Source organism: Lissotriton vulgaris, chromosome 5 (genome assembly GCF_964263255.1).
Source record: "Lissotriton vulgaris chromosome 5, aLisVul1.2, whole genome shotgun sequence".
NCBI classification, from domain to species: Eukaryota; Metazoa; Chordata; class Amphibia; order Caudata; family Salamandridae; genus Lissotriton; species Lissotriton vulgaris.
The window spans coordinates 305023450-305038708 of NC_141693.1; the positions used below are offsets into that span (position 1 = coordinate 305023450).

Here is a 15259-nt window from a genome sequence, read left to right on the forward strand (position 1 = left end):
TGTTAACGGGGGAGGAAAGGAGCACTGTGTGCAAAGCCAAAGAAGTAAGAGATTTGCCTAATCCCCTTCCCAGAGAAGGCTTTGAGAACGATGGATCCCCTACATAGGGTCACTCTGCAGCGGAACTAGAAGATGATGAAACAACCAGGGTCAGGAGTGGCCATGCATTTATATGCCCGGAAGGGCATATAGAGAGTGAGATCACTTTAGCCACTATTTATTTATCAAGCCATTATGTAGCATCGTGAGGAGACGAAGGCGGAGAGCTTGCGGAGGCAAGGGGCGGTTCGTAAGCTCCAAAATACGGTGCGTTGAGTTGTTAAGACCTGTAATGAAATGGCAGTTAGGATTGGGGAGGCAGAAGGTAGAATCTCCTCAATCGAAGACAAAATGGTGCAGCAGAAAACGGATATCTCCTCTCTGAACACTCTTCGAGAAGACATTAACTGGAAGTTAATCGACCTTGAGAATCGATCCAGGAGAAACAACCTGCGAGTCCTGGGTATCCCAGAAGGGATTGGAGGAAGCGATATTCGCCAATTTGTCATCAGTCTGTTTTCAGAAGCTTTCCCTGAACTGTCCCAATGGAAATGGGAAGTGGAATTACAGAGGGTGCACCGATTCCCTTTCCAAAACCGGAATGGTACCAGGGCGTCAGATGCAAAACCTAGAGCGATATTAATTTTTTTAAACAATTTTTTGTCACGGGAAGCTTTGTATGATTTAGCAAGGCCTGACCGTAAGAGAGAGTTGAAGGGGGTTGAAATTTTTGTACGCCCAGACTATTGCCAGGCTACGGTACAGCAGAGATGGCATTTGCGCCAACTTATACCATTGTTTCACGCCAAAGGGGCACAGGCATATCTACTCAGTCCCTCCAAGCTTAAAAGAATTTATAAGGAGAAAACGCAATTCTTTATGTCTGAGATTTCTGCTAAGGATTTTCTAGGCACAATCCAGGGCGGTAATATGAGTTAAGAGCACTATATAGATAAAATCTTTTATTGCGTTTTCACTTTTCTTCTATGCCAGGAGGACAGAGGTGACCGGCGAAGTGCATGCAGCCTTTCTCCTCATCACTAAAGAGGACTATCCAGTCCCTCTGCCTCATTTGGGTGGGTGAGGGTGGTTTTTGGGGTAGGTTGGTCGGGTTGAGGTTGGGGGGTAGTGGGGCAAGGAATAGCAGAGCTATGTTTTTGAGTGCAAATAACAGCCAGAATTTGATAAATAAAGGTTCTCTAATTGCATATCCTGTTTTAGCTGTGTTAACTGTCAAGATTAGGAATTATGTATTAATCTTTCTAAAATACTGTTTTAGCTGTGTTAACTGTCGCGGTTAGGTATTATGTATTAATCTTTGTAAAATACTCGGTTTGTGACCATGGGTATATTCTAGACTTGCTCCTGGAACATTTGTGGGCTGAATGACAGAAAGAAAAGAGGGATAATGGCCCAAATTCTTAATTCTATGAGGGTGGACTTATTGGGTCTACAGAAAACCCATATCGTATGGAACAACAGGCGATGGTTTAAAGATCTGGGCATGGAATTAGTGGGATGTACATGGCAAGGTACAACAACAAGAGGTGAGGCTATATTGAAAAGATTTGGCTGGGGGACCTGTAAACAGGTAAAAGAAGATTCTTTTGGTAATGGGTGATCTGTGAGCTCTCTTTGGAAGGTCTTTCTTGGACCATTTGCGCAATTTACGTCTCTAACCTAGATGACCCAGACATGTTGAATCATCTTAGCATTGAACTTGCGGCCTGGCCTTCTCCTTTAATTTTATGTGGAGATTTTAACCTCCACTTGGATGGGGAGGTGGACATAACTAGTAACTTCATCTATCAAGGAAAGAAAAACAAATGCCACCAGAGGGATAATGAAAGAATTAGGGTTAGTTGATGTAGGGCACGTGAAAGGACTGGGAACTCCAAGAGCACTTTCTATTCCGCTCTTCACCAGAAACACGTATGATTAGACTATTTTTTGTTTCTTCCGGATACGTCAAGAATTCCAGGTTTGATATTCTCCCTAAAATAATCTCTGATCATAACCCCATTACTTTAGAATTAGATATTAGTTTTAGTACTCCTTTTAGGGCCTGGACTTTTGAGCGTAAATTACTAGCTGATCCACTCTACGTCGAACAAATGGGGAAATGGATCGTAGAATTCTTTAGCATTAATCGTGGATCCGCTTCTGCTCATGTGGTCTGGGATGCTTTTAAGTCATGGGTACGGGGAGAAACATTAAGCTACTCAATAACCAACGGAAAATATGAGAAGCACTAGCGGTTGAGACAAAGAAACTTCAAGATATAAAAAACTAAACTTATGGTGGCCGTTATCTCTGGTCAGGACACTGATCAAATTCTGGCGGACTTAGCTGTTCAAAAATCAAGGCTGTATGAGAACTATGCTACAAAGCTAGCTGCACAAACTGCAGTATACAGATCAGAGGTTTATGAGGTGGGAGAAAATTCGGGCTGTATATTGGCCAAAAAGGATACGTCAGAAGGAGGTTGCTAAAAGGATAGACAGTATTCAGGACGAGACAGGGCAAATTCATAATAAACCAGAAGAAGTTCTAGAAGTTTTTTGTAAAAATTACAGCAAAATTATATAAGGAGGAATTAGCATGCTGTGCTGAAGAAACTTTATCGGACTTTAGCGCCGATATTGAAACTTCAACACTAACACCTGATCAGTCTGAAGAGTTAGACAGAGACATTACATGGGAAGAAGTTGAGGTAGCCATACTATCACTGGCGATTGGTGGGCCCTGATGGCATCCCCCTTGAACTTTTTAGGATTTTTAGGCACCTTCTGAAGGAAGACTTGATGCTAGTTTTTCTCGAAGCACAGAAGGGAAATGCACCACTCTCCTGGCGGAACTCCACAATTATAGTCTTTTTAAAAAATGACAAACCACCTTTGTTGCCCTCTTCTTACCGGCCCATCTCGCTTATTAATGCCGACAGCAAAATCTATTTGAAGATTTTAGCATCACGGCTATCTGGCATAATCTCATCTCTTGTCTCGGAATTTCTGCACAGATTCATTCCTGAACGTGACACAACTGTTCATGTTTGACGCTTGATTGCGCTTGTGGATTGGGCACAGGCAACTAAGCTTACAATGGGGGGTAACCCTGTTGGATGCCGAAAAGGCATTCAACAGGGTTGCCTGGCCATATTTGTGGGATTTGTTAAGAGTGAAGGGATTTGGCCCTAAGATGCTCCTGGCATTGAAAGTTCTTTACGTCTCCCCAACTGCTTCTATCCATCTAGCCGGCCAGGAGTCCGTTTCTTTTTAAATTTTTCGTGGAACACAGCAAGGGTGTCCGTGCTCCCCGCTTCTATTTGCCTTATACATAGATCTTTTTTTAAATAAGTTGAATCAGGCTGAGAACATCAAACCCGTTCATAGTTGTCAAACAGATTACAGAGCTCTCGCTTACGCGGATGATATTGTAGTTGTTACTACGGATATCCGCAGTGCGGTGCCAGCTATTGATGAACTAGCAACTCAGTTTGGATCCTTCTCGGGTTATAACTTAAATATCTCCAAGACCCAGATTCTTTATGTTGGTGAGGATCCTCCCGCAAATGTCACTACTGTCTCAGAGGTCACCTATTTAGGAATCAAAATCTCACTCCCAGTCTCCAACATCCCAGAGTTAAATATGAATTCTGTCTTGGTTAAAGTAAATTCAACGCTGGAGAGATTAGATCCCCTGCATCTATCTCTGTATGGGAGATCAAATGTCTTAAAAATGATGGTACTACCTAAGCTTTTATATATGTTTCGAACGATTCTGCTCAAATTCCCTGCTAGTTGCTTCAAGAAATTAGAGAGGATCTCCTCTAGATTTTTATGGGGATACAAGTGGCCAAGAAGGACATATAAAAAGATGATCCTGACGAAAGATCGTGGTGGTTGGGGTATACCGTATTTTATGTTTTATTATCTGGCGGCTGCACTGCAATTTATTAGCCCGTTGGTAGTGGGGAATAGGGCCCGAATCTTGCCTTGCCATGCTCCTTCAATTTATGAATTTAGGTTCGGGGAGGCGATTAGAGGTAGTTTGATCAAAATTGTAGAACCCAGCTACTTTAAAAAAACTAAATTTAAAATTCTGAAAGCAGCCCATACAGTATGGAGACTTCTTAAGCGTCAATTGGGGGTCCCAAAGATCAATGCCTATACTCCCTTTGCATATTTACAACAAGGGGTGGTGAGGGACAGAGTCTCTGAATTAAGCAGAAAGCTCTCACCCAGTCAAGAGATCAGGGCTAGATCCAACACCGTTTTTTAGCTCACTGCACCATCCCAGTTTCAGAACCTGGCTGTATGCAAATTAGTCTGTTCCTGTCCCAGTGCATGATGGGAACAGGGCAAACCAAACTACAAAAGCCAATTCTTACACTGGGAAGGAAACAAGCTCCCGGGGACCGGTTTCTGGCATTACAGCCGTCTTCGGCCCGGTTTGCTTGAATCCTGATGGTGCAATGAGCAAGGGTCTCACATCTGAGAATACCCTTCCACGCTTAGGGTGGACAAAAATATTTACAACAAGGGGTGGTGAGGGACAGAGTCTCTGAATTAAGCAGAAAGCTCTCTCCCAGTCAAGAGATCAGGGCTAGATCCAACACCGTTTTTTAGCTCACTGCACCATCCCAGTTTCAGAACCTGGCTGTATGCAAATTAGTCTGTTCCTGTCCCAGTGCATGATGGGAACAGGGCAAACCAAACTACAAAAGCCAATTCTTACACTGGGAAGGAAACAAGCTCCCGGGGACAGGTTTCTGGCATTACAGCCGTCTTCGGCCCGGTTTGCTTGAATCCTGATGGTGCAATGAGCAAGGGTCTCACATCTGAGAATACCCTTCCACGCTTAGGGTGGACAAAAATATTTACAACAAGGGGTGGTGAGGGACAGAGTCTCTGAATTAAGCAGAAAGCTCTCACCCAGTCAAGAGATCAGGGCTAGATCCAACACCGTTTTTTAGCTCACTGCACCATCCCAGTTTCAGAACCTGGCTGTACGCAAATTAGTCTGTTCCTGTCCCAGTGCATGATGGGAACAGGGCAAACCAAACTACAAAAGCCAATTCTTACACTGGGAAGGAAACAAGCTCCCGGGGACCGGTTTCTGGCATTACAGCCGTCTTCGGCCCGGTGTGCTTGAATCCTGATGGTGCAATGAGCAAGGGTCTCACATCTGAGAATACCCTTCCACGCTTAGGGTGGACAAAAATATTTACAACAAGGGGTGGTGAGGGACAGAGTCTCTGAATTAAGCAGAAAGCTCTCACCCAGTCAAGAGATCAGGGCTAGATCCAACACCGTTTTTTAGCTCACTGCACCATCCCAGTTTCAGAACCTGGCTGTATGCAAATTAGTCTGTTCCTGTCCCAGTGCATGATGGGAACAGGGCAAACCAAACTACAAAAGCCAATTCTTACACTGGGAAGGAAACAAGCTCCCGGGGACCGGTTTCTGGCATTACAGCCGTCTTCGGCCCGGTTTGCTTGAATCCTGATGGTGCAATGAGCAAGGGTCTCACATCTGAGAATACCCTTCCACGCTTAGGGTGGACAAAAATATTTACAACAAAGGGGGGTGAGGGACAGAGTCTCTGAATTAAGCAGAAAGCTCTCACCCAGTCAAGAGATCAGGGCTAGATCCAACACCGTTTTTTAGCTCACTGCACCATCCCAGTTTCAGAACCTGGCTGTATGCAAATTAGTCTGTTCCTGTCCCAGTGCATGATGGGAACAGGGCAAACCAAACTACAAAAGCCAATTCTTATACTGGGAAGGAAACAAGCTCCCGGGGACCGGTTTCTGGCATTACAGCCGTCTTCGGCCCGGTTTGCTTGAATCCTAAATAAATAATAAAATAATAAATAACGGTGATGGATCAAGCCCTGATCTTTGGACTGGGTAAGAGTGGTCTGCTCAATTCAGACACTCTGTTCATCACCACCCCCTTTTATACTCCCTTTGCAGCACCAGATATACTACCCTTTATCTTTCGGGACCAAATTGCTAACAGGTGGTGCTCCAAAGTAATCCAGTGTTTAGGCGACTTACTGCAAGATGGACACCTAGCATCGTTCACTGAGTTGCAAAGTAAGTTTGGTTTGCCTAAACACGATTTTTTTAAGTTTCTACAAATCCGTAGTTATCTTAACACGTTAGGCCTTCCGATGGAACACCAACTGAGGAAATTTTCCTTTATTGAGAGCATGGCGAGGAAAACATTGATAGGGCAATTTTACTCTTATCTTATTTCAGCACTCCCAGATGATCCTGACAATTGTCAAAATAGGTGGGCAACGAAGCTAAGCATAGAGAGAGTTAATATTGTGGAATACTAAGCTTAGCGAATCGCATCTTGATGACAGGGAGGATGCGTAAGCAGCATTATATGGCCTTATATGATTAGTATTTTACTCATAGGAAGATATCGAAATGGGGTACTACCGCGGGGACTAAATGTAATAGATGTGGTCAGTTTGCTGCTAACACTGTGCATATGTTTTTTTCTTGTCCCAAATTAGCTGAATTATTTTCCTCTGTTGAACAATTTTTAGGGTTAATAATGGGTCTACCAATAACTATAACCGGGGAATTGGTTTTGATAGTTGTTACCTCCGATACATCTGTTTATACAAGGTCTAAGACCAGGAAATATTTTGTATTTATCTGTATGGCTGTAGCACGTGCATGCATCACGAACGATTGGATCAGTCCCGATCCTCCATCTTTTTTTAGCTGGCACGCGCGGCTATTAGCAATGTATAATTTGGACTTGGCTATGCACAAGACTAAAGGCAGAAAAAAGAGGGCCATAGGAGCTAAGATTGGGCTCCTATAACTAAATGGATTTAATGGAACTCGCCTTATTTGGAACTCTGTCTAGATGGGGTTTTCTTTTTTTCGCTTTCTTTCTATGTGTTTGTAAGCTACAGTATTCTTATTTGCTGTTTGCTGTATCATTGCGTTTTCACATGCTATGTGTTTTTTGCTGCTTTGTTTTTTTTTACTGTAAATGCTGGATTTATTTAACATGTATGTTTGAACTCTGCTTTCCTTGCATAAAATGGGGTAAAAAAACAATACATTTTTTAAAAAAAAAACCAGACTGTGGAGGAAGGTCGAAAGTTGACAACTGTCACCGCTCAATCTTCACGCATGAAGGTGGGGAGTGCCTAGTTTTGGGTGAAGTCAGTGGCGGCTGGCATCTACAGGGTGAGGGTGGGGGCGGATGCAAACATAATATAAAAAACACCTACCCGAAGACAAACACGACGTCCTCCCCTCCAGGCCTCTTCTTACAGGAACTGGATACTGCAACTCCCTTCACCAATACTGGCACTGTACGCATGCAATTTTGGAGCAGTGTCCTGATTGGAGGGAGCAGCCTCACTCGGCACTTCACAGCACACCGGAGACCTGCACTTGCTCCAAACTAGCGGTCTTAAGACAAATGTTTAAAGTGCGCATGTGTGGCTGGAAGTCGCAAGCCGACCATCCAAAAAGACATGCACACTTTAAACAGCCCACCCGCCTCCCTGCTGTTGTCACTTAGTAACAGCCTGCTGCAGTCTTGACCTCTGTTCGGGACAGAGGATGAAAAATTAAATGGTAACAAATTACCATTATATTTTTTATCTCTGGGGTTATGGGATGATTTTAAGTGGGGCGACGCTCTGTCGCTCCAAAGGTGGAGACACCCCTGGCAGCAGGACCCTCCCCTGCACTGCAACAGTAGATCCTTTCAAAGAGGCAACCTGACTGGAGGGCCGATGGTCATGCTCAAGAGCTCAGGATACCATACTTTCCGTGCCAAATACAGAGCCACAAGAATTACTTCGGCCCGGTCATTCCTGATCTTCTTGAGAACTCTGGGCAGGAGTGGTATCGCCTTGGAAACTCCAGTGCGCAAAAGTGCTGACCTTAGGAAAGTGCCCTTTTTGACAGGGTCACCCCCCACTTTCTGCCTGGTATTGGATGTGATTTTGACTGGAAGTGCACTGAGTTCCAGATAACCAGGTCTCGTTGCCAAAACTGTGCAATTGTTTCCCCCAACCGGCAATACCTTTAGAACCCTTTGTAAGCCCCTGGTGAATGGTACTCCCAGTACCTACAGCCTGCGGTACTAAAGAGAGTTCCCAAAGAATTGTGCCACTCTAAGAGACCCCTCACCAAGCTCATGCAAACTGCCACTGCAGGCGGTGTGTCTTGGTGCAGATAAAAGTGAAAACATGACATGGCACACAGCCTGTGTGCCCTGCTTGCAGACACTGCATGAAGTATAAATAAGTCACCTCTACAGCAGGCCGTACCACCCTAAGGCAACATACTACATGTACCACTATACTACATGTGAGTGCATAACTGCATTAGCAGATTGTGACAATACAGACTCTGTGGATGCCCCCTCGGGGCACTTTTCCCCTCATTGCTCTCCCATTCTGTGTTTGCAGAACGACAATGAAGACTGCGGCCCCTTTAAGTCCTATGCCTGGGACACTCCGCTGGGGGAGTCACGTGGTTCCAGCGTTCTAAATAAGGTAGACGCCGAGGAAGAACGTCGTCGTACATCGGGACCACGGATCGGAAGCCAAGAGGAGACACCGGTGAGTACCTTCTTCGTTTCACCGTCGGAGAACGGAGGGACGGAGCCTGACGCCGGGAAGAGGACAACAACAGCCAAAGCCGCCTGCGATGCCGAGGAGCTGAGCGCCGGAACAGAAGGGCAGCCAGACCCTACCTGGCAACGCGCGTACGCCAGCCACGGCCACCGGGGGTCGTGGCTGCACAAGGTACGAGACAAACTTCAACTCTCTTGGGGGTCGGGGACCGGAGGACGGGAAAGGAGGGGGAAACCGGGTGGAACCGAATAATTGGTGTTGACACTGTGCATAGAGGACGGGGCACAAAACGTCCGTTTAAAGAACTGCACGCACACTGGTGAAGGTTCTGGTGAAGAGCTTCCCCCCCACTTCACTTGCTTCCTGCGCAGCTATAACGCGTAAAACCCCATATCTGACAAGAGTTCTTGTTTCTGTTTTGTTTCACGGTATCCGAGGAGGTCTGTCAAGCCTGAAGACCGGGGAACTCCGTTTTGGGTGAAAACCTGAGGAGGAGAACAGAGTGGGACCAAGTTGTATTCCTACCTCCATATTTTGCTTTGGACTCGAACTACATCTCCCAGAACTCCCCTGTTTAGCTTGGGTTTGAACTACTTCTCCCTGACTTACCTTGTTTATTTTGAAAACATATATTCCTTTGACTCTGAATAAATCCTGACATTATAAGGCATCTCATTTGTCTTGGTCTGCTTTTACACTGCGCTACACAGATATGCCACCGTACTGGCCAGGTCCATTACTACCAGTACAATTGATCAGGGCAGCCATTCTAAAAGCATGTGCTGGACACTGGTGAAAACGAGTTCCCCAGCTACACGATGGCTTCACTGAAAATTGGGATGTTTGGTAAGTAAAACACAGTACTGCATATTGGAAAATGTGCTTACATGGAACTGTGGTACAGTCACATTCAATAATTTGGAGTATTGCATTGAAGCTGGAATGTTGAGGGTTAGAAACTGGCTGTTAGAGACAGATCCTTTGTTTATGCAGACAATCTTCCCTATTCTCTGTTCCTTATCTTAAATAAATATAAAATCTCAGTTAATTGACTGGCCTTGTAAGAGTTAACTTCTGCAGGAACATCAAATTAACACAATCTGAAGAGAACGAAAGGGTTGACGGGTGAGGAATAGAAGTTGAAGAGTGAGGAAAGACAAGATGAGTAGTACATGGGTAGAGGGAAATATCTGATAGATATAGAAAATCAAATCTATGAGAGGTGAGTCTGCTACAGTAGAGCTTTTGGCTAAGGGAAAATTGTTCCGTATCAGCCAGAATCATGCAGGGGGGCATGTGGAGGAGGTAGATGGCAGTCTAGTGTATCTTCTAGTCAGTTGTCGTGTGAATGAGAAGGTCGTAAGTCTTTTTCTAAATGAGAGAATGTTGGGTGTTATTCTTAACTGGTTTTGCTAGAGAGTTCCAGATAGTAGATGTGTATAGGGATCACACATATAGGCGTGACAGTGCAGTGATAAAGATTTCAATGGAGATTCCCCAAAGGAGAACAAGCATTACGGTTTCTTAACTAAAAAACACTGATTTTATAGACGCTGAATGGGTAAGATTATGAGGTGGCAGTATTCAAACCTATATCTTGCAGGTCTCAACAATGTCTATTCTCACTGCTTTAACCTCATGAGCTATTTTACTAGCTGTTCATTGTCCTAGAAACCAATAGGCAGTGCAATTTCAGATCACAAAAATGCTGGAGTTTTCCAATCTTTATAAGGACAATAGGAGAATTTACATGCACCCTAAATCCTAAGGTAACATTTGAATTTGTTAAATAAGTGCCTACAATGCTTAGCATCTACCTTCTTTCCGCTCTGTTGTGTTGTCCTTATGCAACCGACGTGCAGTTCCCTCACTGCTGGTCTGCGCTCTGTTTCTGTCTGGATACAATGCAAGCTCAAGACTACAGGGTGCACCGTCAATTCAGGTTCTAAAAAGGACGAAGGCTACAGCATTAATTTAATCATGGTGAAAGCATTTTAGTACTGTTTCTAAAAGGTATACTCTTTCCATGTTGTACATTGGACAAAAGGGGCCGAATGCCAAGAGCACCTTGGTGATCTCACATAAATGCAACATGTAAATTGCTTATTTATTTGCTTTTAATGTGATATTTTCTCTGCAATGGAACTCTGAATCAAACAGGAGTAAGACCCTGATGCTAATACTATTCCATACAGAATAGATGGTAGGTACCTCCTTCATTGGTAGGTAAGTTAGCGAGGGACTCCACTGACACGTCAATGGGATCTCCTCCCTCCAGGAACATGATGTGGTTTCTGGCAGCACCTTTCAGACGGATCATGTGGACTACTTCCTACAAACAAAAGGGAAACATTGGTGAGTGGTGTGGTCAGGTCACCTTGCTTCATTAAAATGAATCATAGTTTATTTTCTCTGTAATGTATCATCTTTTTTATGCCATGGAATCGACAGCCACCAGCTAACTTCTGCTGTACTGCCATCATCATATATTTTTATAGTGAAGCAAATCCCCTCCAATGGGGCATCCGTACACCTTACAAAATGTGAATTATACCACGGTAATAATGTATACCTCACAAATGTCTCCACAAATGGAAAATCATACAGTCAACATGTCCTGTACAGCAGAACAATACAAAACCTGGTAGACTCCTAACATCACTTGGTAATAATATATCCACATATCCAGTTGTTTCATTAGCATGCCTGCTCTCTCGGTGCAAGATGTAAGACTACAGGTTTCAAGAAATAAGAAGCCAAAGGTGTAGATTCTTCTCATGCATCTGGCATACCAATCTAGTCTGCAAATTATCTAGTAATGTCCATGTAATAGTTCAAAGACCCCTCATCAGTTAATTGGACAGATAGGTTTTTCTAGATACATAAAAATCAACAGTCCAACGATCCCACAGAGCCGTTTGGTTTTATGCATATCTAGGTATGCCTAATGCTGATTCAACACCACCATTTGCAATCTAAAAAGCATTATGCTTTGCTTATCATCAGGTTCAATGTGAATTATTAAATAGTGTTGTGTTTTCATAACTTGAAACAGTTACTGATTTCTGTTCAGGGAACTCTCTTTAGACAACATTAGTAAATCAGCAGAGACAGACCATAATACACAGTTCCAGGAAGTCATTTTTTTTGCACTGCGATAACAATTGAAAAGGTGGGCTTCACAAGATCGAATCTGCCAAAGTGAGCCCCAAGACTAGTGAGCGAGTCCGTAAAAGACATTTAATGTCTTCTTGAATCGGATTCACAGGAAATGTCTTTTATTGGATCCCCTCATAACTATCCAATCAGTTTTTCATAAGGCCACCTCCAGTTCCCTTGAGTTCCATTTTGCCATCTTCAACCTTTACCAGGAATCTCCTTTGGCTCTACTCACTGATGACCACATCAAAATGTATACGTGTGCCAACAACATGTAAATATGTCTGAATGTTCCCTTTGCCCCAGACATCCAGCGCCTCAAATACTGCTTGCACCTTCTCAAGACCTGGATGTTCAGCACCAACATGAAACTTAACCCCACCAAACCAGAATTCTTGTTACTCCCTCAGAAAACAACATGTCCAAACCTGGCTCAATGGCATGAACCTGTATGGGTTGTAACTAGTTGAACTATCAACCAATGCCAAGTGACACAAATTCCCCTTGAACACCAATTTCACTGTCACATAATACATTACCCAAAAAACGTAGATGGCCAGGCCCAGCTCTCTCTACTGAAGACTTTGATAGATAGATAAAGCAATGCCAATGAAAAGAAGTTACAGGTAAGTATGTATTTTCTTCACCAGCATTGGATCTTTCATAGCTTCTCATGCTTGAATCAGAATAGCAACCAGTGTGACAAAGAAGTCATTGACATTGCGTAAGGTGGTATAAAATAGCAAACCTTGTCCCATACAAAAATATACCGAGGAACTGCTTGTCCCACGGCTATATCTCTGTCCTCTATGGAACCAAGCAGCAGTAATGTGTAAAGGTGTGACAGTTCCTGCAAGTGGGTGTATGGCAAATATCTATCAGACACTCCTGCATAGAGCACTGATAAAGTCACCATACTACTTGTATAATGTGCTGTAACTATCCCTGAAATTGGTTGCCACACTTCTGTGTGGAAGTAGGTGGTCGTCACTGCTACCCATCTAGAAATTTCTTGTTCGATAGCGGGTAGCCTTTGGGTAGATTTGAGAATGCAGGCATTAAATAATCCAATTTTCTGAAATCTTTCATCTTGCCACGAACAACTTAACGCACCTTCGGTAATATTGTCTCTTGAGTGTCAGCTAACTACCTGCAACTGAACTCTGATAAGATGGAGATTCTGCTTTTTAGGAAAGCTCACTCTTTTTGGTTAAATGATTGGTGGCCCATGGAACTGGGGCCTACTCCTATTTAAAAAAACTAGTCAAAAACATTGGCGTCCTAATCGATGAGAACTTGTCCATGAAAGAACTTGTGAACTGAATCTCTGGATCATGCTTTGGCTTGATACATATGCGTAGGAAATCCTTTGAATGGCTACCTTTGCAGACCAGGAAATCACTCACCCAGACACTCATTGTGAGTGGCCTGAATTATGGAAACACCCTAAAGGTTGCAATAAATGAAGGCCTTTTTACTAAGCTTCAGGTTATACAGAGCACAGCTGCCTGCTTGGTTTGTAACCTACCATCTCGCTCTCCTACTGAACCTACGCTAAGAGCCTTACACTGGCTTCCCATAGGAGAAAATACCCTCTCTCTATGTCCGGTCCATAAGTCTTTACATGGAAGTTTCCCATGCTACCTGCAAAACGAGCTGCAGCCCTACATCCCAACCCGCAATCTTAGGTCTAGAGAGCAAAAGCTACTATGTCCCCAGCGCATTCTTACGCCAGGTATGGGGGCTGTTCTTTTCTGCCCCCCCAACATTGATGTTTGTCAGACACTTTAGGATTTGGGGATTCAGTCCAAGTATCCTGGATAAAAAATCAAAAACATATAGGGGCTGGGTAGGAATTCCCTATCCCCCGAGACCTGGGTCTGAAGTTGAAGAAAAGAGTATATATAAAAAAAGTAAAGCTGCCTTGCTGTTTTACTATTGAAACAGTGAGGCCACTAATATATACTCACTGTTCCTCCTGGGAGTGACCCATAATGCACTGTATGAGTTTTTTTTCCTAAAAAGTGTGGTTGTGGTGTCTACAGTTTAAAATACAGTAAATCTCTGGAGATACAGAATGCACGAACCCAGGAGAGCGTACCATGTTTTTTAAGCACTCTGAGCTGGATATGTATGCTCTTCAGCTGGAGTGCCAGGACCCATTGTAGCTGATTCTACGGTTGCATTTTGTGGCCTCTGAGAGTGGTAAAGGAGGGCTCAAACATACATTCATAATTGTTTGGAATAAAAATGCTTTATTTAAAATACATTTGTTAAAATAATTATTTTGCATTGCTGTGTATGTATTTATAAGGCTTACTTTAGAATTTTGTTAATGATAAATTACTGTGATGACTTTTTGACAAATCTAATAGGTTTACTTGTATAGATTGATGTACTGACCACTTGCTAAATCCGACAAACTAACTTTTTATATTTTGACTCTTTCACAAAGACAGTAGGTCTGCCTAAGTTATACTGACATTTGTTTATATTGTTATTTCATGTTAAAACAAACCTCCGAAATACACTGACAAGCACAAAGGTTAAAGTGACTTTATAGTTAAGTCTGTTAATAATAATTTACTTTACATAAAAGAAACCTCAGAAATTCATAGAAGAACAAGTTACTTACCTCTGGTAATGCTATTTCTGGTAGAGACTCTATCTGGCAGCAGATTTCCCACCTTTTGAATATTCCCCAGGCATCAGACTAGATCCAGAAATCTTTTTGTAGTATCTCAGTGCACTGGAAGGTGGTGACTTGTGGCTCGGCACTTATGCAGTTCTGCTCCAGAAATGACGTGCAAGCCTATAAAGGAGCAAGTCCAGCACGCTGACGTCAGTTGCTTTCAGACTGTCTGTACCTCTAGACGTGGAGACCCAAAAGCAAATCAGAATAGCAGTGTGCAGATTCCTGAACTTGGAATCATATTAATGGATAGAGTCAAACCGAATAAAGGGAAGGATGAGATGATCAGTGAGGAATCTGCGGCTAGATAGAGTTTCGACCAGAAACAGGAAACAAAGTCTCTGTAGGGTCACCACCAATTGTTGTGCCTTCACCCCTCCTGTTTTCTGAACCCATTTTTGTAGGCTTTTAGGACTCTGCACACTTTATAACTGCTAATCAGTGCTAAAGTGCTTGTGCTCTAACATTTAAATATTTGGTAAAATTGGCTTACACCCAATTGGCTCATTCATTTTTCTTGTAAGTCCCAGGTAAAGTGGTACTACATGTACCCCCCGGGGCCCGTAAAAACGCGCTACTAGTGGGCCTGCAGCACTGATTTTGCCATTGCATGTATTGCAGCCTGGGTGTACAATTTTAAATTTCCATTTCTTCCTGTCAAAGTAAACATTTGGTCAGTTCTAAACCTTCCTTTTTAATACATTTAAGTCACCCCTGGGATAGGCCCTAAACAGACAATAA

General features: G+C 43.3%; 1 protein-coding gene across 2 annotated transcripts in view; it reads right to left on the bottom strand.

Moving 5' to 3' along the window:
- Positions 1–15259, bottom strand: part of CFAP74 (cilia and flagella associated protein 74) — a 1279283-nt gene that overhangs the window by 95334 nt on the left and 1168690 nt on the right. For both annotated transcript variants that reach the window (XM_086921531.1, XM_086921532.1), the window contains exons 37-38: positions 10879–10999; positions 10485–10612 (exon numbers count right to left, since the gene is read on the bottom strand). In XM_086921531.1, coding sequence (XP_086777657.1) covers positions 10485–10612; positions 10879–10999 — 249 coding nt within the window. The remainder of the gene's footprint in view (positions 1–10484; positions 10613–10878; positions 11000–15259) is intronic.